The sequence below is a fragment of the Varanus komodoensis genome, unplaced genomic scaffold (assembly GCF_004798865.1).
Source record: "Varanus komodoensis strain SLA01 unplaced genomic scaffold, ASM479886v1 scaffold7_1, whole genome shotgun sequence".
Taxonomy (NCBI): Eukaryota; Metazoa; Chordata; class Lepidosauria; order Squamata; family Varanidae; genus Varanus; species Varanus komodoensis.
The window spans coordinates 10,728,081-10,754,288 of record NW_025336479.1 but is presented as its reverse complement, the minus strand read 5'-3'; the positions used below and the strand labels follow the sequence as shown (position 1 = coordinate 10,754,288).

General features: G+C 38.4%; 1 protein-coding gene across 1 annotated transcript in view; it reads right to left on the bottom strand.

Annotated features, from left to right (window-relative positions):
* BRD4 (bromodomain containing 4) overlaps positions 1–26,208 on the bottom strand; it is a 110,261-nt gene that overhangs the window by 79,501 nt on the left and 4,552 nt on the right. The window contains exons 2-3 of the mRNA XM_044454086.1: positions 10,020–10,101; positions 542–617 (exon numbers count right to left, since the gene is read on the bottom strand). Of these exons, the coding sequence (XP_044310021.1) occupies positions 542–594 (53 nt within the window). The 5' untranslated portion in view covers positions 595–617; positions 10,020–10,101. The remainder of the gene's footprint in view (positions 1–541; positions 618–10,019; positions 10,102–26,208) is intronic.

The following is a 26,208-nucleotide window of genomic DNA, read 5'->3' as shown; positions in this document are numbered from 1 at the left end:
GGCTTTGAGAAACTTTCCAGATCTGAATTCAGTGGTCTCTATGGTTATCTATTCTACCATCCTGACAGGGAAACCTGTTCCTCAAGCTGACTGAGTCTTTCTCTTGTGCTGACAGCAGACCCAAGGAGACATCTGAAACACCTTCTCCTACAAAGCACACTTTCTGCTTCCAACAATGATGTCACTGGCTGATCAGCAGGCTCCTCTGTCAAAGTAGAGTCTTTCAACTGAAGAGGATTAGCTGTTATCAGTCTCCAGTATCTACCTGGTCTCTTAGTCACTAGCCTAACATGATCAAAGTGAATCACTGGAAGTCCAGTTACCCACAGCTGGCCTGGACACTCCCCATCTCTTTCTCTAAGCCCAGATACTGTGTCTCAGGTAGTAGCTGTACTTGAACTGGGACAAGATCTCACACAGTTCACACATAATGGCAGCAAATCACTAATTAACTGTGGATTGTTAATTAACTGTGTAACCAGGTTTGCACATCATGGAATAATCAGTGATCACAAGTTGCATATTAAAAATGTATATTTACCTGGGATGTGTGGTGCCACCATTTTGAGTATGCAACCTCCAAATGAAGGGCATTCTGTGACATGCAAACCTAGAACCTACAAGCAAGCTGTAATTAGTTCTTCTGTTAACTCTGCTTTGTTGTATAATTACTCATGATTAAGCAATACTGTCTGGGCTTGAATGTCTTCATACAATCTCTGAAGAGGATGCTGCTATTTTGAATAATCTGCTACAAATCACTGGGCATCTAGCTAGAAAATGTCATAGAATCGTGAACTAGATGGCCCTTTGGTCTAATACAATAAGGTACGTATGGGGCACAGAATGAGAGAAAAACTGTAGGCAGATAAATCTAATTCCTTTAGTTGTCAAAAAGGCATAGAGAATCTATTTGCACTGGCTGTATATTAACTTCCAGGTACAAAGAAAATAATTTAAAAGTACATCAGTAAATATTGAAGTGTTTCATTACAGTTTATTATATGCATTCTTTCTGTACCACTAGTATTTTAAATCTTTTAAGGTATCTCCATATAAATATTAAAAGAATGAAATCCAATTTTTAAACATTCCATTACAACATTATAAAGCAATACAATGAGCAATAAAGTTAACAACATGGTTTATTTAATTACAAGCCAGGGAAAGCCAAGGGTGTTTTCAGAAAGCCAAATGATGCAAAATTTTCCATGTGATGCACATTGCTTCCAAGACAACCTGTGACTGATGTATAATACGGAAACATTCTTATAATATTGGAATAACTAGAAAGGCCCCCTCCAACTATCTTAACAACTGGCTGGGTACATGTTTATTTTAAACTTTTATAGACTATCACAATAACCACATGGCTCTCTGGATGGTTTAAAGCAATTTAAAATCCAATGAAACAAAAACCTAAAAATCCTTAAGGTATTATAAATAAATTCAATAAATAAAACCGTCAACTTCATCAGCAGGGACAGCAGTCATGTTGAACTCATTCAGTGGCCAGATCAAACACATTTTATATTTTATGATACCATTGCAATTTTAAAATTCATAAATTAAAATACTAACTTAAAATTAGAATTAAAAAATAGAATCAAAGCTGTCAATTAAAATACTCAGAAAATTTAAAAAGTCTTTGCTTGGTGCTCAAACATGTTGAAGGTAGGGACCTGGCACCTATCTCTGGGAAGCTGATTCCAAAAATGAGGCACCACAACTTGAAATGGCCCCACACCAAGCAGCCAACTTCCTAGCATCCTGTATATGCAGACACATAAAGGAATGTTTTCTGCAGAGACCAAGCCTAAAATATTCAGGGCTTTGAGTGACACTAACATAACCTTAAATATGCCTGAAGAATCCTGAATTTAATTTACACTGTACAACTAAAAAGAGGTCCACTACACTGCTTTTGAGGTATTTGGGAGGGTTGAATGAAGGCTCCTTAAACAGGTCATGGCAAATCTAGAATTCGGGGGTAGTTTCTTCTATCTTGTGGAATAGATTTATTCTGTATTACAGACAGTACTATGAACAAATGGTACGAACTCCCATTTTCCCCCATTAGAACATATGACTAGGCAGGACTGTCCACTTTCACCCCTACTTTTTGTAATTGTATTAGGAATATAAAGCAACTAATTCTAATTTGCACAAGGTGAATATTCAAAGACAAATCTCATCTTTTAAAAGTCTTTTTGCTGATGATATATTGGCTATGTTACAGAACTCAGCAACAACCATCCCAGAACTTAAAGCCATCTTAGTAGCACTTCATCAAGTGGCTGGTGGAGAATGAAATAACCCAAAGTCTGAAAGATTATGTCTGGATACACTCCTGGAAAGATAGCTTGCATTGAAATACAGTGTGGGCTGATACTACACCTAAGATGCTTTAAGTAGGGAGGGATATTTATATACAAACATTCTTAAAATATTACAAATTTTCTAAAATAAAAAATCTAATTCAGTCAGGGGAGCTAAGGAAGGGAATCCTGTCAGAACTGTACATTATGATGCTAAGCATCACCACAAGGGACTTGAATAGCTTGTGTCTGGGAGGCTGATTTAGTTTCGCTAATAAACGCAAGCTGGAGAGCACTGTGGTCATGTTTCTCCTTCCACCCCATTTCTGCCAGACTGAGAGAGAATGAGATTAAAGTGATCCAGAGATGGCATTACACTCAACTCAGATTACACTGCATGTACACCTCTTTACCCCACAACTGTTGGTGAAGTTGTAATACTACAGAATCTTCCATGCACTTGTAGCAGGAATGTTCCAGGGTTTTATGTTCTAGTCTCAGCTTTTTGGAATAATTTCAGTTATTTTTCATGAACTGTTAGCGCCAATCTGCTATTTCCTCTACCATATATTTATGACAATGTATGCAAAAAAGAATCTACAAGGACTTGCTAAAGTTTTTGTTAGCAGCAGCCTGTTTAGAAATCACTTAACACTGGACCTCATCCATTGGTTTCACTTTACAAAGTTGGCTAATGAACCTCTGGCAGAGTACTTCAGACATCACCCTGAACAGCAAACATCACCCTGAACTGAGCCAAAGAGACGGCTTTGCAGAATCTTGGTCTCCTTTGAGACCCTTAGTTTACTGACCATTTTACTGCTATATTTAAGGCATTTTACTTATAGTTTTTTTAAGCAACAGCACAGGAATGTCTACAAATGTATCCAATCAGGGAAATGAATACAATATAATCTATAAAAGTAAAATACTGAAATCCTAAACCAACTCACTGAAATTAGTTTAAGTGCTTCAGAGTTAAATAATGGATACTGGAATACTGGATTGGTAGTTAATAAGAATCCAATACAATTCTTTTAGCGCAGATCTTATGAAAATATAGGATGTCCCAGTAAGCATTCTAGATCCTACATCAGTTGCAGCTTCTGAACCAAGGACAGCATCAAATAAGAGTGCATTGTAGTAGTCTAATCCTGAGATTACCAGTGCATGGATTACCATGGCTAGATTACCTCTAGAAACAAGCATATCTGGCGTACCAACTGAAGCTGGTAGTAGAATGCTCTGGATCAGTGAGGGTCCGTGACAAAGAGGGATCAGGCACACTCCCAAACTACACAGATGCTTCTTTAAAGAGTGAAACCCCATACAAAACAGGAAAACAGCTCAATTTCCAGGCCTATGAACTGCCGAACTACAGGGTCCTGGTCTTACCAGGCTTCAGTTTCTGTTCATTAGCTCTCAAATCAAGCCGTAACCACATACAGGCATCAATTCAGAATGTGCGCAACCCAGGGTGGATAAAAATCATTTTTAAATTAAAAAACCCAGATTTTAAAATTTATATTGATTTTTTTGCTTTAAATTGGATTTTTAATGTGTTTAATAATGTTTTATTTTTTTAAAAAATAAAATGTTTTCTGAGGAAAAATCTATCTAAAGATAGTTTCCTGTTCAAGATACATTATAGTCCAAAGGTTATTCTTCATGAAATAAGGATTAGTTTTTAATTATCTAGCATGAGGCTGTATATTCATGCAATGTTTTGGTAAATGAATTCTATTAATCCATTCACACCATGCTCTTCCAGAGGTTTCTGTAAGATTATTGGGCTATTTTTCTATCTAGAAGATATTATGAGAAACGTTTGGTTTTATAATTTTCAAAACTGTGAATTTTTGCCTGCAGAGATCACATGCCTCTTCACAGCAAAAATCTTATAAAATAAACATACTGGATCAAAGGAAAAAACCCTTGTACACAGAATCAACCCCTTACCTCTTAAGTGCTAAGTTAAAAAAAAAAAACCTCAATGAATTTAAGATTGTTGGGAGTGGAATAGATCTGCACAAGAAGCTAAGTGAGAGGAGGGAGGGGCAAGCAGTAAAAATGAAAGTGACACCTTTTGAGCATAATACTCCACAGGCCCTTGGCTCTTTTTGTGTATAGGTTAAAGGTTTATCATATTATTCTTTCCCTGGAGAAGAAAATCTGCAATGGCAGCAGGCTGCAAAAGATATCCAGTTTGGGAACATTTTATTGAAGTTCCTCTACCCATGGGTAAGGCATACATGCATACAAATTCTGTAGAAAACCATGATTTAAATGTACTCTTACTAGTAAGAGTAGATTTACTACTTACTAAATAAAATCCACCCTGGAAAACCTCACCAAGAAAAAGTGGTGGATATCAGTGTACTGGTGGCATTCTGCTCCAAACCTCCTGATGACTTCCTATCTGTATTACTATCTGTGGCACCCCATAGTTCAGCAGTCATGATAGATTGTAAAAATATGAGGCAAACTGCTCAAACTATTCCCAAGGCATCTGAAGAAAATGAGCAGCGAGAGTTAGAAAGACAGATATACCACCCTATCATCTCTTACCACCTTATTTACAGATTTCTGAATAAACTAATCATCAATCAGAAGGCGTATTTAGAAATGGAGATGAAATCAATTGTTCTAGAACACATGAAGAGTCAGCAAAAGTGGGAAAAGAACCAAAATTCTTGTTAATTTTCACTAAAACCAAGAAAAAAGTTACTATAAATATTTCATAAGCAGCTTTTATTTATTATATTTAAAATTAATTACAGCTTTTACACATAAGGCAGCAATAGATTTAACATTTCAACAACAAAAATTCCAGCATGATAAAAATTACAATTCAGTAATATTCACTTAATTACTCAACCAAAATCCAATCATTACCATAAGAGTTAAGATGTCATATTAATTTCTTATATATGGGTTAACACACGTTTTTCTTCTCTGCACTAGATTTACAGGAACAATGTTGCATGGAGTAGATTACAAATAATCTTCATTCAACATTAAGCATTGTCTGAATATTCACACAAATGAGGGTAAAGGAAGAGATTTTATAAACTTCATTTAGGTGAAGTCAAGTAATGCAGCAGAAATCCACACAAAGAATGAATCCAGTCCATAGCAGGAACTTTTAGAATCCTAGCTCCCATTTTTAATACATTTCTGGTTCCTACCATTGCACTCAGCTACCTAGCACACCTGCATGTAACAGTGGCAAATTGTAGATGAAGTAACCAGTGAACACACAACGTGCCAGGTTATAGGACACATAACCTTTAACTGGTTATTGATCACAGGTTGCTTCATGATATGCAAAACTCAACACTACTGAATATTTAGGGTTCAACAACCCAAGAATTTTAAGTTACTTTTAAATTGTTTAGAATAAAGTGAATACTTAAATTTCATAATTATATCATACTATTTTAGTAAAATGTGCCATGATAGTCCAGTTAGTAACATGTTATACGAATCAAGTTAAGCACTATATTGTATGAAAAATAACGAACTCTTCACTAGGAATGCTGAGTTGTAGACCTCCAATCCCAGTCTATTCAGCCACACAGTATTCTGTGGAAGAAAATTGGTTTGGACCAGTAGCTGAATAATATTTTCTTTTCTCTTTGTCTTTCTCTTTACACAAGTACAACCAATTATAAATATGTACTCTTCATACTAAGCTAAATTGATGCATATCAGAAGTTATATTGAGTTAAATGGATTCTCAGTGTTTTAAAGTATTCTTCTATTGTTTTGGAAGGGATCATATTGAAACTTTTGATGTGGCTCTTCATTTTGGTTACCATCTAAAGTCATTAACTGGTTCAGGTATAGATTGCCTAGTTTTTCCTGAATATTTTAGAAGAGACTGACAATATATTAAATTGAACAACAAATCTATCAAATTATCATGAAATATTTTAATGGATTTCTATTATCAAAGCAGAATATGGCATTCCTCAGCACACTGTTCAAAAAGATTTCCCTATGGTCAACATCATCCTGGTCCTTTTGCCTACCATGCCCCTGTGTCGACCTCACCCCACCAATAAAAATAATCCAACATTCTTTGGCAATTGGATAATCAAACTCATAAATAAATCCATGCAAATATATTTGCATAATTTATGTTTTTATTTTTGTACAAAGCAAACAATGCAAGTTCAAAAATTTTCAAAATGGGCAATGTACCAGTGTTGTACTTCTCCTCAGAAAGTTTTTCATGTCATAAATTCATTAATAAAAATTAATGGATACCAACTGCAAACCTTGGCAGTTTCAAATTGGTAATGAACATTTTTCAGCTGAACAAGTATGTGAAAGGTGTGTGTGATTGGTTTAAATGCAAAACAGGTAAGAAACAAGAGGAAAAACTGATGCTGCACCAACAGCCTTAGTGGAAGAAAGCTGAATTCTTCTGAAATAGATGAGTGGTTATTAGTATTTAATGCATGGCACTTTGCATTGCTAAAATAAGTGCACAACAGTTTTTAGTACCTTTCCCCCTTTAAATCTGATCAACTTCAATTCATGTACAATAGTCTCTTTAAATCATCAATAAATTCTGTCATATAATGGGGCTGTTCACTTATAATGACAACCCATATGTTTAAAAATGAGAGGGGGAGAGCAACCCAACAGCAAACCATGGTTTAGCTACTAGGCTGTTTAGCTCCTTAAGCAACCCAGTGGTTTGAATTCTGATATCAAACAATGCTAGAAAAATTGTGGGTTGCTGAGTAAAAGCTGAAGAGATGAATTTTTAAACTAATGGGTTCTTAAGTGTAAAATTGATCAAAATGATGCTTAGCTTAAATCACAAATCAAATATTTATGTACTGGGGCAAATTAATAGGGAGTACTTTTTCCAGCTTTGCTGTTAACTAAATACATGTAAAATAAAAGTGACCAGATGATGACGATGGTGATTATTATTATTAATTTAATTTCTATACCACTCCATAGCCAAAACTCTCTGGGCGGTGGGCAACAATCTATAAAACAGACAATAAAAAAGCAATAAAATACCATAAAGTCAGAAAAAACATTAAAAGTTTAAAATAGTTAAACCCAACAATAAGAAAGAATTACTTTGCAAAGCACCTGTGATGGGTAATCCCTCTCAAGCCCCTGGTGGCTCAGTAAGTCTTTTAAGGCCTCGGAGAATAGGGCTACCTAACTTGGCACAGAAAAGATGACAAATCTCTGCCAGGCAGGTTGCAGTGGGGTGTTTATCCCATAGATGGAGGGGGGGACCACAGAGAAAGCCCCTCCTTGTTGCTATCCTCCATGTTTCCCTCAGAGTTGGAACTCAGAGAATGAGCATAGTGTCCAAATATACTGTGGCTGGGAAAGATGCTCCAACAGGTATTGAGGTCCCAAGCAATGTAAAGCTTTATAGATTAAAACCAGCACCTTGAATTGGGACCAGAAGAATACAGGCAACCAATGCAAGTGGGCCAGAACCAGTCTTATGTGTATGGACCTGTGGGATCCAGTTATTAGCTTCTGAACCATGTTCGAGGGTAGCTCTACATAGTATACACTGAACTAATCTAATTTAGAAACTACCAGACAACTGAGCCAGGCTATCCCTGTCCCAATAGGGGCACTAACGGCCACAGTCAAAAGTGGTAGAAAGCACTCTGAACCACTGAAGCCACCTGAGCCTCAAGTTATAAAGATGGCTCAGAGAGCACCCCAAGCTATGAACCTGCTTCTCTGGGACAGTGTAACCCCATCTAGAACAGGCTGAACACCCTCCATCTGATCAAAGCACCACCAACAGCATCTCAGCCTCATTTGTATTATATTTCAGTTTATCAGCACCCATCCAATCCATTGCTGCAGCCAAATACTTTTTAAAGACAAATCCACAGCCTCACCAGCTGTTGAAAAAGAGACTATAGAGCTGCATGTCATCACCATACTGGTAGCAACACACCCCAAAATTCCAATAACCCCACTCGGCAATTTCATGTAGTTGTTAAATAGCATAGTTGTTAAGTAGCATGGGGGACAGAAGAGATGCCTAAGGAACTTCATGCTGGACAATCCAGAGGGCTGAACAGTATTTCCCAAGCACCACCTTCTGAAGACAGCCCTCCAAGTAGGAACAGAACCACTGCAATGCAGTGCCCTCACTACCAACTCAGTCACCCCAGAAGAATACCATGGTTAATGGTATCAAAAGCCACTGAAAGGTCCACAAGTATCAACAAGACTGCACTCTATTTCTCTTCCAGCAAAGGTTATTATACAGGACAACACAGGCTGTTTCTGTGCAAAAACCAGGCCTGAACCACAACTGAAATGGAGTCAGATAATCAGTCTCATCCAAAAGTTCCTGGAATTGATTGGCAACCACCCTCTCAACTACCTTTTCCAGGAAAGGAATATTTGCTACTGGCCTAAAGTTATTCAGATCTTCTGGGTTAAGGGAGCTCTTCCTCAGAAGTGGTTTCACCACTGCTGCTGAATAAGACAGTTTGGCACCAAAGAGGCATTTACTACTGCATGGCCCAGCCCATTATTCCTTTCTTGCTGTCTTTTATAAGACAGGAGGGGTGAGGAGCGTTTTCAGTTAATTGCATCTTGTATGGGTATGCTCATTTTTTTTTAACCTGTTAACCACCCAGAAAGTCTTGGCTATTGAGCAATATAAAAATCAAATTCATAAATGAATAAAAAATAAGAATCCAGTGCAAATGTGGTTGCACGAATTTGATCAAGTACCCACTCAAAATCCTCAAACTGTACCATTGAAACTCATCCAATAAAACTGGACCAGGCTGAGTTCTGCATATCTCCATAGATTCAACTGCTTTTACTCTGAAGCCCAAGTCCCAGTCCAAGACTCCCATCAAATATAGCCAATGGTAGGGATAATGAGTTTTAGGTCAATATAACTGGAGGACCACCACTTGCTCACCCCTAGAACATTAGAGCATTTTCTAATGCAAACTGAAACTCCTCCTATTCAAGCGGCCCTAGTTTGCATAGAAGCTTTACCAGAAAATGTTACAATTCACAATATTCTAGAAGACCCACCCCACTGACCACAAGTCTTCCAGTAATTCAGATAAAATTGGGGAGCTCTTTTCCCAGTATTATATGAACCCATGGACCCAAAGAGCTTCATTTTAAGCCTGAGTTCCCAACACCAACCAAATGAGGATGTCATTCAAACAAGATTACCTTTCTATTCCAATTAATTTAACTAAACTGAACTATACAGCAAAATAACCCACCAGCTATATAGATCTCCCAACTATGCTGCTGTGTACGAAGACTCTGCCACAAGACTGAAGACTATTAAAAAAAATTAAAATTTAGCATCCAAATCTTATACTGTAAAATAATGATTTGAACTAAGTTTCAGTGAGCAAAATTCCACTTACAGGATGTTTGAAGCAGTGGGGAGGGGGGAGGGGTTCTCCTTGATTCTTTCTTCTCCCTGCAGCCTGAAAAGGCTGCTTGAGAAGAACCCGGGGGAACTCTCTAGAACAGCATGGGTTGGCTGCAGAAAGAATCAGTGTAAATTCTTTGTCCACTCCCATTTCCTACACTAGAATTTGTCTCAACCAGATAAAATCATAATGCTCAGAAGTTCCAAAAGAACCTCCTTCCCAGAAACCCTAATATTCCTATATCCTTCTTATGTGAAAAGGAAATATGACACATTACCTTAATGCAGAGTTTATCTTTCTCTATTTTCCTCCGGTTATTACTTTCTAATCTCCATTTTTGACAATAGTAAAGTATCAATCTGTAAGAGAAGAAGATATTAAATGAGAATCAAACTAGAATGCCAAAGGAAAAAATACTGTTCCAAATATTTCCATTTCAGCATATGCAATTACAACTTATTTATGTCCTGCATTTTTAAAAACTGTTTTCTAAACATGTTTGAACACAAAAGCTATCTTATGAGGTGAAACTCAAGATTCATTTTTTCCAATAGTAGCCAGACTAATGCTGCTGGAAAGTTTACAAGCAGACATGAATACATTAACCATGAACTGAATAATCATTTTTTGTGTATAGCATCATGCATTTTAACACTCTAACAATAAAGACTGTAGTCAGTTGTCCCGGCTAAGACCTATAGGTAGAGCCATCCTTTGTGAATTCTGTCTAACAAGCATCTTGCTCAACCCTGCCTCACTTCTAGCATTGTTTCTTACAGTGTAAAAATGTCTTCATTAACTTAGTGCCCACCTAAAGTGCTGGACTACAACTTTAATCAACCCCAGTCAACATGCCCATGCCCACTGGCCTTATCAGTGGGGTGATGGGAACTGTCATCTCCCACATCAAGAGGACACCAGGCTGGGAAAGGCTAGTGTAAACAATGTCGAAAATACTGTGTTTGAGATGATTCAGAAGTTTCTGACAACAACTGCAACCAATGTTTCTATTCCGATAGCATAGGCTGCAACTACCAAGTTTTTAAAAATCTTATTTATTCCTCTCTGCAATACTGAACAGATCAAAAGTAGAGGAAACAGGAGACTACCAAAAAAGGAAGTCCTGATGGTCCCCATTTTCCCAGGTGCCTGGTAACCTCCAAAAGCCACAGGAAAAAGGAATGCAGAAATAAAAAGAACCCCCTTCTTGTTATCACTATTTAAGAGTATCCTAAGTAAAAATAAGATTTTCTTGATCTGTATCTTATTATTCTACATGTATCATTATTAAAAGCAAATACAGTTAACTAAACCATTATTGCCTAAATTTTACTTTTAAGTTTAATATACCTATCCCCATAATTTTACAAGCCAACATAGTTACACATTATACATTTTAGGTTCCTTTTTATGTCTGCCTATGGAGAACTTCAGTAAGTTGTCCCACAAACAGCTGAACCATCTTAGAAGGTAAAACAACCAAGAGGAACTAGAGGCAAAGGGAGACAGTTTTAAGTATATTTTCCTATTTGTGAGGAACAGGCTGGGATGGAGTTTACCAAAGGGGAAGCAAAGCAGAAGTGGACAAGCAGGTGGGAGACAGTACTCTTGTTCACTCCCACATAATCCCAATTATTGTCTTAAAGAACCCATGTGTTACAGAACAAGCCTAGAGAGGCAAGGTTCTGGGGAGAGGGGGGAATCTCAAACTGTCAAAAATGTGCATTTTCTTCACATAATATACAACTCTTTACATATTAGAATACTGAGCATGACTAGCAGGAACCCTAAATATCTATCAGTAAAAGCCAAATTTGAACCCAGAAATGGACGTGGGCAAGCAGAGATTAGTGTGCTACCTCTATTGCACATCTTCCACTTTTAATGCCCAAACCCAAGTTAATTACCAACACCCCAGAATTAACCAATAACAAAGTATAGATTTATTCTTAGTTGTCCAGACTTTTAAATACCTTGCATGCTCTGTGAATCTGTGATGTGCAAACCAGTTTATTCAGCAGATTGCACAAGGGAAAGAGAGCTTGCCCCCACAGCACCAAACCATGGCTTAAAATTAATTCTGTGAACTGACTGTGTTTGATTTACTACTTCACAATTTTAATTAACTGTAGCTTCTCCATTCATTCAAAAGCTTAATATTCAATGTTATAAATTATGTAACCAATTCAATAGGACATATACATTTTAAAATCTTATCAGAACAGAAATCGCACAACTTTCAACTATTCAAAACTATCCCATGCCTTCCCTAAAACTGTTATTATGCAAACAAATTTTTAAGAGCTAAATGCATACAACCCAAAGATCAACTTTCAGAATACTATTTTTAAAATATCAAGTAATGTTAATCACCCACACTTGCCAATGCATCAAGTTTGAGACAGTACCAAGGTAAAGGTAAATAACTCAAAGCAGAGGAAAAGCCAAGGAACACTACAGGATCATAATCCAATAACCTTTACTCAATTTTCTCCCACATATGTAATCCAATATTTAAAAATAAAATTGTATTTAAAATTTGCATCGTATTCTTCATAGAACAATATGCTAACTGTGAGGATCTTACCAGAAGGTACTACAACATTTGTAGGTTTTAAGACATTCTTGCCATCTACTATTTGAAAGTACAAGTTACAATTACTGAGCACTGACTTACAAAAATCACTAGAAATTATATTACCAACATACAGTAGACTCAAGCATTCAGTTTCTTGCAAATTCTTGTTTGTATTAACATTCTTCAAGCTTACTAGCAAACTGAATATTGTACTACTTGTTTTCCATACTAGGACTATTGCTATGTGTTTCATCATCTTCTCAATGTCAGTCCTTCGATACAACGTTCAGCATTAAGTGGACAACTGAGAATCCCAAAGGTTTCCTAAAGAAAACTAAGCTGAGACATTCTACATGAAGCTCTAAAGTCAGAGGGCAAAACAATTCTCCACACGAGTACAAAACCCCAATGACAGATCCCCATAACACACAACAGGGCTCTTTTTTGCTCGCTACCCACCCCCACCAGCACACATAGATGCTGCTGATTACAAGGAATGAAACACTGAGTGAGCCATCCATTCAGCTGCTCACTCCTCTACCCCATACTGCATTTCTCAACAAGGCACAGGCCTCTCTGGAGGGCCTCCCAAGTATCACCACAGGGGGGGGGGAGGGAGGCCTCCAAAGCATGCCTTCCTGTCCAGCTCATTCAGAGAGGGAAATCTCTCTGACATTTCTGGGGGGGGGGGGTGAGTTTGCAGGGGCCTAGAGATATTCAGTTTTTCCACTTTCAAAGGGATTATGTGCCCCTAGCCCCAGCGAATGTGGAGGGCCAACTATATGTGATCCAACTTAGATATAAATTTGATTTAAAGACTAATTTCCATTTTCTCAGGAATTGAATTTGTTTGTAATCTGGAGACTGCATGTAATTACAAAGGAACATTTGTTGTATAATGACTAGAGCTGAAGCTAGGAAAAAATGCTAATCAATTCTGACAAATACAACTGCCTATGTATAAAAAAAATAATTCTGATGAAAAATCATGTTGATTCACAAAAACAGAAATACTATTAAGCAACATCACTAACAGCAAATAACAGCCAATGAGTTAAATAAGTCATGGACTGTGAGAGAATGAGCACACTACCTGAAACACATTCACTAGTTCCATTTTCCATTAACAACTTACAATTGGCTCATTCACAGGTTGCTCTGACATGTGAACCTGAAGTGGTAGGTTGTTTAGGGGCTTAACATCCCAGCAAATAACCTGATAACAAACCATTAACCACTAAATAGCCCATCCCAAAGACTACCACAATGTTTAGCAATTCCAAGTATGAGTTTTATTGAGAAATATGAACAGCTAAAAACTTTCATTTTCCTTTGGAAGGCACTATTAGTCATTGCTTGTATGCAGGGTGCTAACTAAGTGGGCTGCTGGTTCTGTATAGGAAATAAATGTAATTGGGCTACTGCCTTGTGGGTCTGGATGCGATTATAGGAAATTGGGTGCTTATGTGTCAACAGGCATTTCCAGGGCTGTATTTGAGAGAGAAGCTACATTTATACTAGCAACTACAACACAGGCAAGTTGGGAAAAATAATTCTGCGGTTGTTATTTTCCCCAAGTGACAGCACGTGTGTAATGGGTCCAGATCCATTCAGAAATAGTTGAATGGATATCTGAAACTTCCTCCTGAGATGCTCATTTGGATGCTAAATTCAAGGGAAGCTGCTGAAGCTCATTTGCCTGTCCACTGATGGCAATGGTATTATTTCCAGCTTCTGGTCTAGGTAGCTCAGGTTTGTCTGAAATGATCACATCCTTCCCTTGACTTGCAAATATTGTGCAAGATGCAGCAAGCAACAAACATATCTGGAACAAGCTCTTCCTCTGCATCTAGGAGCACATGCGTTAGTTAAAGCTTTTCTGTAGGTACATCCTCAGAGGCTGGAATGGTGCAATTACACCATGGTTGAAGTGCAAATGCCTTGTCTGAAAAGAGAGGATACAAGGCTGGTTATCATGGGGGTGGGCAGGGTGAGATAAACAATCTGCTCCTTAGCTGGCTTGTCTGTCAAATGTGAGTTCCAGAAGACAGGCTTGTCATGGTCTCACCCCAAAACTCCTACACAAATGCCCATTGTTTTTTAAAGTCCACAGATGCCAAAATGCTATAAAAGCATTTAAAGTTGCAGAACTCCCCAATCCATCTAGGAGAATCTAAAATACATATAGGCAAGGAATCCAGGATCCTGCTGTCTGAGGAGACCCCAGTTTATGGACACCCTGCTCAGGGAAGACACTCAATGCTGGAAGGAAGTATATACAAAGTCAGCCCAAAACAGTTTATTTTAAAAAACTGATATGAATTTTCACATTACAATGTCTGAAACAATGGATTACAGGTCTGACTAATGATGCTATGATTTCAAACATGTGCAAAGTTCTGTGAATATGGCATCATTCCAAGCACCCCCATCCAGAATTAATGTGCACACAGCTTCTTTGTGTCAAAGTGACTACTGACAGCCAACATCTGTGATGGCCCCTGTGAAATCTGGCAGCAGCCATGATATAGTCTTCCACAGAAGCAGATACTTCCATGCACAGCAGGCTGCTGAACCATCCCACATGCAGCCTGAAAAACTAAACAAAGTAGCACTCCTCCGCCCTCTTGCATCTGTACTTGCAGCATCCAGGTGCAGTGCAGCCATTAGGGAATGCAGCACAGGTGTTACGCACAATGGTGCTTGATGACCTCATGCTGCTCACTGTTTAAGTGGTAAGGGCTTCTAGAGCAATGTCAATCATCACAAAAATAAATGCTATTCTGCCATAACTCAATGTGTGGGACTGGGACTCAGGAGTTCTAGTCCCCACTCAGCCATGGAGCTCACTGGGCCACTTTGGGCCAGTCAGACATTCATCCCAACCTACCTCACAGGGTTGTTTTTGTGGGGATAAGATTGAGAGGAGGATAATTATGTGAGCTGCTTTGAGTTTCTTGTAATAAAAAGGTGGGCTAAAATATAATAAATAAAATCCCATGCAAGATAGATAGAGGTGAAAGCATCTATGTCTCATATTGAACCAACTGCTCAGAAAAGAGGAGCTGAACCGAAGGAGGTGGCAAGAACAGAGTATGGGAATTCATCACTTTGGCTTGAGTTAATTATTTTAGTCCACTGAGACAGAAAATGGGTTGGAAGCAAGCACCTTTAGTACTGAAAGTTAGGTAAGTGGGAAAAGAGGGAGGTCTCTTGAGGTCTGAAAACCAAACAAGTCTCCAGCCTACCTACTGCAGCAAATATATCTTGGTTCATAAACCAAGCATTTGTTGGTTCAGCGTTTGTTCTGCTGCAGGTACCTATGGAAAAAGTAGGTACTTACCCTCAAAAGCAGAACCTCCATGGCGTTAACCATTAAAATTACCAGGAAGAACACAGAGCAAAGAAGGTAATAAAGACAAAGAAACCGAAGATAACAACATTTTTGAATACCCAAGGATGACTGCAATTCAAACCTCCTCTTCTCCATTCACACACAGAAACAGCATCCCATTCATACCACAACAGATGTAAATATACAGAAGTACCGTACTGGTGCTAGCTGGTGATCCTAAAAGTTAAATAAGCAACTACCCTTCCCTTGAAAGCACCAAATCCATGGTTGCAGAAATGTAAGTGAACCATCCTTAACCTTCACTTTTGTGCCTTGTGTATCAATGGAATACCTTCAGCACAACAGTGTGCTGCCAGCCTTGTCCCTCACAACATGCTTGGCAATGCACTTCTATTAGCTTTTATTAAAACAGAGGAACGAAGCTGTGAGGTATGATGTGCCAGAGGAAAGTAGAAGTGGGAGGTTAATACGGAGAAAGTAAGGGCATTACTGAGTAATGGAGCCTTTCTCATTCTTAATTTCTTCTTTCATCCAAGTCTCAGCTGAAGAACATGGCTGGCAATAACTGATCCACAGACATCGCTAGGGTACAAGGTCTGTCTCCTTCACTTCTTTCCATGGTGCCAAGCATTATACTGCAGGTTCTATGACACAGTACAAGGTGAGCGAATGATCTGCTATAGAGCCCAGTGACACGGCCATATTCATATGGAAGAAGACTAGGAAAGGATGGGAAGAAAATGTTGCCATAGCATGCAAGAACACGGCATGTAGATGTTCTCTCCTGGTGGCCTTGCTATGCTGCTCAAAGAGCTGCTGTTAAACTTCAAAGCACAGTCTCTTATCAATGGCTGGCGTTCACTTCCTCATCACACTGTCAAATATGGGGTCTGAGGTTGCCATGCTTTTGTGCACCAATTTGTCCAACACAGAGTCTGTATTAGTTATTGTCCAAGTTGACCAGACAGCCTGCAGAAAAACTTTGCTGGCCTTTATTTTAGGTTTCTGCTCATTGATTCATTTGAAAAGTCTTCCCTGCTGCTTCAGCGGTATTGATCGAGTCCCTTGTAGATTGCACCAGGTCAGTTTTATACTTGTTAAGGAAAAGCACAGCCCGTTGAGCAATGACTAGTAGCAGGTCCTCCTTCACTGCATCCTCACTCAGTCCTCTGGGCTCTTTGGCTGCTAGTCTCAGTTGCCATGCAGACTGAAGCTGCACTTCAAGAACAGCCATGTCTTCAGCCTCTTCCTTCTAACCTCCTCTCTGGGGAAGCCTACAGAGGAGGAGGCACTTCACTCAGTGCAGAGGTATACCATTTCCAAGGCTGGGTGCAATGACCATGCTTCTGCTTCCTTGGTGTAAGTTGTGATTTCTTAAACTTTTTCTTCAGCCCATGCACTTTTGCACTTTGCAGGAATGCAAGAGTAACCTTGCAGTAACATCTGTGCAGAAAACAGGAAGAACATATTGTCATGCCTAGTGCTCCTGAGGTAATTTTGTCCCTTTGGGGCTTATCCAGAGATCTATGAATATGCCTAGTTAGGTCTTACTTCAGAAATGTATGCATATTGCCATACATTATTTTTGTCCCTCCAACTCAGCTGGGACCCCAGATGCACTATATGCCAATTTTTACAATGCTTTTGCAGAAGGATCTTGTGAGGAGGATTTGCTGACCACATCCTCTGCAGGATCCATCATGTCATAAGGTGAGCAAATGACTCTAGAAAGCAAACTTTGAAAACTGCAACTGCTAAAAATACCTGCAGCAACTACTTGAATACCAGTTTCTCTGCAGAGAAAAAAACATTAAAAAGAAGGCTTCATGTTAGGGCTCCAAGCCCTAAGAGGAATTTGCTTTTGAAAGTGAGAAGAATTTACCATCAAGTGGACGCTGTTAGTATCAGTACCTGGCCATTGCTGAAATGTGCAACGATTTTGCATACAACATAATGTTCAGGGATTGTATAATATGAAGTGCCAAACTACTATTCAAGTTATATTTCTCAAACATAGGATTTCTACACAGGTGAACTGTTTAGAAATCATTGCTGTGGGGAGAGGAGGGGTTGCTTGGAAGACACAGTTGAAGCTGGCAGGATAAGTGCTAACAAAATAATTGAGCAGCTTACACACAGCTCGTTCCTATGGCCAAAAACCTGTACTTTGCTAACAAGTAAAGCAACAAAAGATTGCACAAGGTGTGGAAGAAGGCTGCCCAGGGAGATAGCAGATGCTTCAATGTAATATATTGCTAGGCAGATTTTGGGAAGTGAAATCACAAAAAGTGGAGTGGCAGTGTCTTTTTAGCTCTTTTTATCCAGAGAGTCAGTGCATTTTTCAACCAACAAAATGGTCTCCTTGGTTTGGACAACATGGTAACTTAGCTTCAGTATGCTATTATCAGAAACAAGCATGGTTTGGCAGAATGGCATGGTGGCAAAATTTAAGCCACCTGTGCTAGACATGGACTGGACAACATGAGAACCCACTGTGGTTAGCTACATATAATAGGAGTTTGTGCTGTGTAAACCAGGACAACTACTATAATTCTGTACTGCTTCTATCTAGAACCTCACATGCACAAATATACTGTTTCTGAAGGTTTTAACACTTATGGTTCTGGATCATAGTAAAGGTGCATCTGCTACAGCATCCAAGGTAACCCAGATGTTTCCAAGATGGCAGCAGCATGATAGTGCAAGGATAGATAACTGTTAGTGTTTCAAGGCCCAGTTATATGTCCCAATGTGATCTCCTGTGGATGTTGAAATAAATGTTTTTAAAATGCTGTCAGTGCAGAGGCACCAAGAGGGATCATATTAGTTTGCTAAAAAGGTCAAAAACAGCTTGCAAACAAGCTAGTTCTTACTGTTTAGGGGTTCTGTAGTCACTAGTCCCACTATCTGTTATTAAAAAAAATATTTTTCCTGAATTTGGTAATAGCAAATAGTTTTGTATAGCCCTTAACTAGGGACTCCTTTTCGAGACATGCCATCCCATATTGAAGATATTTACCCCATGACGAACTGCATGTCATGAGGCCACCATTTTCAATATGCAACAACTGATCAGGTCTACTGGGAATTGCACTGTGTCATGCAAACTTGGACATCATGGATTATTTGATGCGCAGCCTTCAATTAGTAGCAAGACTATGGGCAACAGAACACAACTCCACATCATGAGTTGCATGCTGAAATGGCATTTGGCACATACCACAGCTTATTATGGGTTCAAGCTGACCATTTCATGCAAACCTGCCTAATATTTTCAGTGGGACATATATCTCACCATTGCCACTATTGGCTCACTAACCATCCTTCAAAGCAAAGATCAGAGTTGACTGGATCATCCCAGTACAAAGGCTGTTTTCACAGCAATGATCTTAACACCCTGTAGGTGAGAGCATCTTAATCCCACTCACAGGGCACCAATAGTTCAAATAACTGACCAAGATTTTTATGGGGGACCTTCAGCAGCCAAAGTGGGCACACAGGTCCACAGTAGCTTTACAACTCCAAACAGCCTAGCCACACCCTTGAGAACAGCAGACTGAAACTAATATAGCTACAAACCTGCTCTGGATTTATGTTTTAGCTATAGCATCTGTGTATCTGTGTACTGTGTACTCTGTCAGCCTTGATGTGATTTTCCCATCTTCTGTAGTTAAGCCTAATTGTTTCATGATCTTCAGCTCCTGGAATTTTCAACAATAGGGGCAGAGCCTGACAGGGTAGGGAGTAGCTGAAACAGCTGACCAATCAAACTATTTCAGCTACCCACTCAACAGAGTGAATACACTGCTCTGAGTAATCTTCCTTAATAAACAGCTTGTTAAAGCACAGATGCTCCAAGATATGATATCTCTTTATAGTGTGAAAGTAAAAAACAACAATTATAAGTGTAGTTACAGATAACCATATACTATCTTTTAAAAAGTGATTATCAAAGTGGGAGCTAATAGATCACCTTTTTCCCAAACAAGAACCATTTTGAAATACCTGAAAAGATATTTTAATAAAGTATTAAAATTAATTTAAATATTCCACAGTAGTAGAAATTTTTAAAGCAAACAGTGAGAAGATGTATTCCCTACTTTCAAATCTAACTAAAACATACGGCAACTTTAAAAAGAGGTGCAAAACAGAACCTTTCTAATGTACAGCAGTACCAACATATTATATGATACTGGAAAGTCGTGGGGGGGGGCGGGGAATCAATTATCTATCCATCTGCTGATTTAGGGAAATATAGCCAACATTTATGACTAAGCTAATACATCTTGTAAAAGTCCACTAGTTCATAACACAGTGTAAGCTGTTTTTAAATAGGCTTTTAAAAATTAAAGATAACAGTACTAAGAACAATAATCTGCAGAAGTTGCAAATAAAGGGCCTGTTAAACAGATATACTAACTTACATAAGAATTAAATCAAAAGACAAACAGAATTCTGTTTGCATAGTGAAAATTAGAAACAGAGAAACAGAGCAAGTCAGAAGGGGTCTCCTGGGCCATCTAGTCTGATCCTTGGCTCCAGCAGGCTCTGCTCATGACATGCCTACCATGTACATGTTCAGCCTATCCTTAACCACCCTCACTGATGGAGCTTCAACCACCCATTCCATGGAAACCCATTCCAGACCCTTGGGGTTCTAATTCTATGGCTCATTCCTCTCATCCACAGTCTCATCTTCAGAGGACCCTCTAGAGCAGCTTTCTTATTCTAGAGTAGCATGCAGTAAATAAAAGAATTTGGTGGGGCTGGTTTAGTTTGTGCAAGGTGCTAATGGATCCAACCCACAGTCTGCCAAAATTCGTTAGTAAATATCTGCTAATGTCCTGCAAATGAGTGTATTCTCCCAGCACAGTGCTTCTAAGATTGAAGCAGCTTTCATGTTAAGTCAACCTTCTTAAGCCCTTCTACAAAGTTGCTAGCTTTCAAGGGATTTTTTCCCACAACTCTCAAGAGGGACTGCTCTGTTCCTCTGTCTCTAGAATGCCTGGATTCTGCATTAGCTCTAGAAGAAAGGGCTTCACTGCTTCCACAGCCAGTATAGAAGCAAATCATTCTTCTGAATTTTCCCAGAACTTCTCCAATGCTTTAATTTTTGTCTATTTTTCATAAATTTAGGAGTAACAATGAATGGATATCAACTGCAAATATATTAGGAAGTAGTATAAAATTGTAAATGAATGTCACATATCATGCACAGTTCTGAGTTGTTAAAATTTATAAGGGTATTTGTTTTCAATAATTTTTTCTCTTAAAGAAAATGCATGCAATTTCATTAACTTTTCACAATTATTTCAGTAAAAGTCTGCATATGCGTGAGATTATAAGTGTGGTTTTAAAGTGTGTTTTATTTATTTCAGATCAAGTATGAACAATGGAAACAATTAACATTTTCCAGATCTAAATAGATTAAATATGACACTGAGAACATGGAATGCTAAAGGTACACAATTGGCTTCAACTAAAGTATGCAAGGGTGATCATGGTAATAAGTCTGTCCTGCTTCTTTGTAAAGAAAAGCTCAAATTCAAAAATTGTGGAGACACAGGAAAATTAGTCACTAACTCGGTAGGAAAAAGCTGGTTCAGTTATTCATTTTAATCAGCTAGAGCAAGTTTCAAAACAAAGCTAGGGGAATGGAGAAGACTTGCCTAGGTTATACCATTTTACCATGTCATAGAGGCCCAGCCCTGATCAGCTTTGAAGGTACTTGGGGCACACTGACTGCATTTCCAGCAATCCATTAAAGATTAGTTGTTGTGGGTTATTTTATTATGCAAACCTGAACCATTTATTGCAGAATTACTTGCTTTGAGGTAACAAGCCATAGTGACAAGCTGTCCTTTGTTTCAGGGGTTGTTGAAGCAACAGTGGATCCAAACCCAGGTGATCAGTCCCACTGTGGAAGTGGTGAAAAAGATACTCAACAAAAATGGCAAAACCCCTTGCTGCTCTTGCCTGGGCCACTGCCAGCAACAGCCACTTCACCAATGCTCAAGCAGCACTCTGAAGCAATTGTAACTTGCTCAGTCTACCCACACCACTTGCAATTTCTTTTTCACTACAATGACTTATTTCTCTCCCCACTGTTTCGTACTCTCTTCACTGACATCCCCACCAAACACTGAGGTAACTGTCACTACTTTGCCACTTTTATTTTTAAGCAGCTAGAAATATACTGTTGAACTGTTTGATTTTTAATGTACACATTGAATCAGAAGTGTACAGGTGCCAGTGATAAAAAATGAGAAGTTTTGCATGCTCAGTGCTGTGATAAGTACCTGCTTTCAAACTGCAGTAGGTCCTAGCCACAAATGCTGATTAAATAGATATTTCGTTGCTGTTTCTCATATGACACTTTTCAAACAGCAAGCTGTAAAAAGACAGTTGCTAGTGAAACAGGGTAGTGAGTATATCATCCCCTTTGCAGCAAGATCATCTAGCTTTAAAGTGTGGACCTGACAGTTCTCAGTGTCCTCCACATTTTCCACTCTTTCTTGAGTGCCTAGGAAAGAGGAAAGGTGCATCCTACCCCATTTACAGTAACACAAAGTTTTGTTAGTTGTTAAAAGAAAATATTTCCTTTAAGATGGTTTTTCACAGGGTTAAACAAGATTTTGACAGGATAATATACAGATTTCAAGGCTGCAGACACCTACAGAAGCACATTCAGTAAGTGTTCGTTCAGACGGCAATCTTTTTGCAGTCATACAGTTTTAACATTCCAAACCACTAGCTTGAATTGCAAGTCCTTGAAGAAATGGATGGGTATAAATGTTTTAAAATTTAAATAGCTTAACCCTTCATAAATCACTGATTCCATGAGAAAGTCCAAACCATACACTATTTTTAAGACTAAAATAGGGAAGGGGGGTCTTTCACTTTTCCTTCCACCTGACATTCTGTCACAGATTCTATCTGTACCCTATAATATTTCATCTTTCCCAGCTTCACTGGTGCAGGATAGAGTTATGGTTAGAAAGATGAAATGAAAAATGTTAGCATGGTATTTTGGGGGAACAAATGGCATTTCAGCTGAAGGAAAAAACCTCCAAATGCCCAGAACAGTCTGAGTATATACTACTTTAAACGAGACAAGGGCACCAAGCTTTCAGTGCCCTTTTGATGTCAATGGCCATTAACCAGTGCATTAACCTTGTGTTTAAAACCTGTATGTTTTGTCACAGACCCTTCTAAACGCCTAATATACTCAACTCACCCAAACTGCAAAGGGTTTTGAAATGCTCTATAGATGAGAAATCAAAGAGTAAAAAATTAATACAAACACAGAAAGATAAACCAGCAGCACAGCTACTGTCTGGAAGAAGTCACTGTGCAGGACTTGGGGAGGCTGGGACCTGTTCTCCCTATCAAACAAGGCTTTGTTCATTATGCATAAAGTTCTGTAACAGGCATACTATTTGATTAGCTTTACTCTAACAGGGCCAGAGGAATAGACTACATCTGAATAAAACAGAACAAAGGAAGGCAGAGAAAGCATGTGTGTGAGGGAGGAGTACAGATGAGTCAGTGAGAAGAGTCTGAAAGTAGTGGCAGAAAGCCAAATGAGATCAAGCAATGGTCTACCTTGCTGCTGGAGACCATCAATAGGTCAAAATTCAATAGATATCTTGATAACATACAAACTGGACTCCAAGACCAGCAAACAACATAAGCATTGTTTTTACATGTCATGCTTTTCAAAGTCCTCTATATTTATGCCTCAGTTCTGTGTATAGCATGCTGCATCAAATATGCTCTTCAGCTCTCTGCAAACAGCACCAAAGCCAACAATCTTGTATTTTCTGTATAATTCTGTAAAAAGCATTGTGAATGGAGGGCATCAGACTCCTGCACCGTAACTTAAAACATTGTGACAAATATTAAAATTAGACCTCATTATTTTTCAGAGTCTGTTCTTATTTCACACAATTTATATCTAGTAGGCTGTAGTGTTTGCGTTTCTGTATTATAATTGCAATGAATTATAATCCAGAAAATCTTTTCGAATCCTTAACCACTGATAAGTGACCTGAAGTGACTCAGCAATGACTCATCCAAAATTTTAAATTCAACATAGTTACAATCATAAAAAGGAAAGGAGTATAAATTAACATTGTATTACAGGATGGTGTTATACTTGTTTAAACAGTATTTTACTAGACTAAAAATAGCAAATAAGTGAGAGAAACATTGTAATTTTAAATTTACACTGGCACTACTTCACCTGAAAAAAGGCAGACAATAAAAATGTTAACACTGATATCTTATTTATCCTGGAAGCAGGAAAGTGAAATCCATCAGTGACAGACACCAATAAAACAAAAAGGTGTTTATCAGAACCTAAATACCAAGTATAAAGGATTCTCAGGAAAGAGACCACAGAAAATCCCAATTGTTGCAAATCAGAAATGATCACTTTTATACAGACCAGCCTTTACTAATCTGGAGTTCTCCAGATGTGTTGAACCACAATTCCCACTTTCCATAGCTAGCAGGCAGGGCAAGGTTGTTATAAACAGTAACACACACATGCAATCACATATGCCCTGAAAATATTCTCCTTATGCCCAAACAGTATTGTAAGATGCCTTGAGTACTGCCAATAGATAGAATACAAATAATATAACAGCAGATCTGTCCAGTATACTGCAGGAAGTCATTAAGCATTTACTTTCTGGTGTCTACATATTTATTATTCAAGCAGCATAAATGCAAGTTATATACTTTGCACAATAAGAATCAATAAGAATGAAACTACATTTCAACAAAACATTGAACAAATTCCTCTGAAACTGATTTAATGTGCTTAATTAATCTTGCCAAAACTAAGAGCGTTCTCTGAAAATATACTCTGAAATATATTATACTGGTTCAGGTAATGTTTCTCCAATTCCATACCAAGGTTTCCCTGATAGAGTCTCAGATAAACAACTTCTGCAGACTAAATACAGATTCTACAAACACAAATACGAACTCCTTTGGTGTCAAACTGGTCTGTTATCTCCATGTACAGTGAAGGCAGATATTTACAGAGACCAAAAAGGAAACTGTGATCTCAACATTACACTTTATTCAGTAATCCACAGTCTGGGCTTCGGTAGCAGTTCATACTTGCATGTAGATAGCTTTGGTAATAAATTAATGTGCAGAGGTCCCTGCAAGAACCTACTCTCAGTCTGTGAAACAGAAGTATCTTGAACAGCATGAGAACTCTGTGGGAAAAACTATGATTTTTTTGACTCACACTATGGTATTAACTCTTGATGAATAAGAATGCATCAGAATTCAAGCCATGTCCTAGTCTTGAGCTTATCCTGCATAAGAGACTAGGAAAGACCATTTGATTAATGAGTGTAAGAAAGTATGTTGGAAAGATGCTCTAATCAAGAAAAATCTAGTCCCTCAAGGCAAAACAGAATTGCTGTTTCAACACTATATCTGATTTGAGCATTTATAAAACAGAAGTAGTATTGGATTTTTTTTTTACACATACAGAATAAGATTAGCTAAGTACTTTGCAAAATGTGCCTGAAAAAGCATGCCTAGCACGCAAGTGTATTTTCTCTTCTTTGGGGGCTTATACAGATAGACCCTGGGTTAAGAATAAGTTCCATTCCTGAGAAAATGAACATTTGTCTTTAAATTAAATTTGTATTTAAGTCATGCCATGTATAGTTGGCCCATCACATTAGCAGGGGTTAGGGGCAAAGGACCCCCATTAAAGTGGAAAACTACTAATATCTCTAGCCCTCACCCACCCAAACTCACCAGTGTCTCCTCTTTACAGCAAGGAAATGCTGGAGAGAGCTCCCTCTTTGGATGGGTAGGGCAAAAAAGCATGCTTTGGAGACCTCCCTCTCTCCCCTTTTGCTTCCTCTCCCTACGGTTATGTGTTGGAGCCCCCCCCCCGATGATGATACTCGTAATTTTTTAAATTTGTTCATAACTACAAGTTGTTTGTAACTTAGACATTCATAACTTGAGGACTGCCTGTAAATGCCTTTTCCTTTTGTTGTTTCCTCATTGCAAGGTTAGACAACCAGCCCATTATAAGTATTTAGACTTTCATTAAGCCATATAGGTAGGTCTTTTTTCCTCCTCAGGCGGCTTTGGATTTTTACAGAGGTAATGACCACACAAAGCTAGCACTAAAGAACTGGCAGACATTGGATACATTAGCAAGGGATGAATTTGAAGAATGGCATTCTCCTAATAATGAACCACAGAGTCAGCTGACTTAAGGAAAAAGAACTGCTCACATGTGCAATCTAATCACAGGAGCCAAACTCATTTTGTGAAAAAAGGAAACGGCAGTTGAATTCTTGCATGAACTTCCAGCTCTCACCTTACATAGCTTATGTTTGTCCCCACTGTCTGTTTAGAATAATCTCAGTTGTTTTGGGAATTATTCTGTATTTTTAAGTTTAGAACTTTCCATACAGTCATAGGGTGAGCTTTGAAAAGAAAAGAGAATTTAGTCCCCGAGAAAGGATATAAGAGAAAAAAATGTCA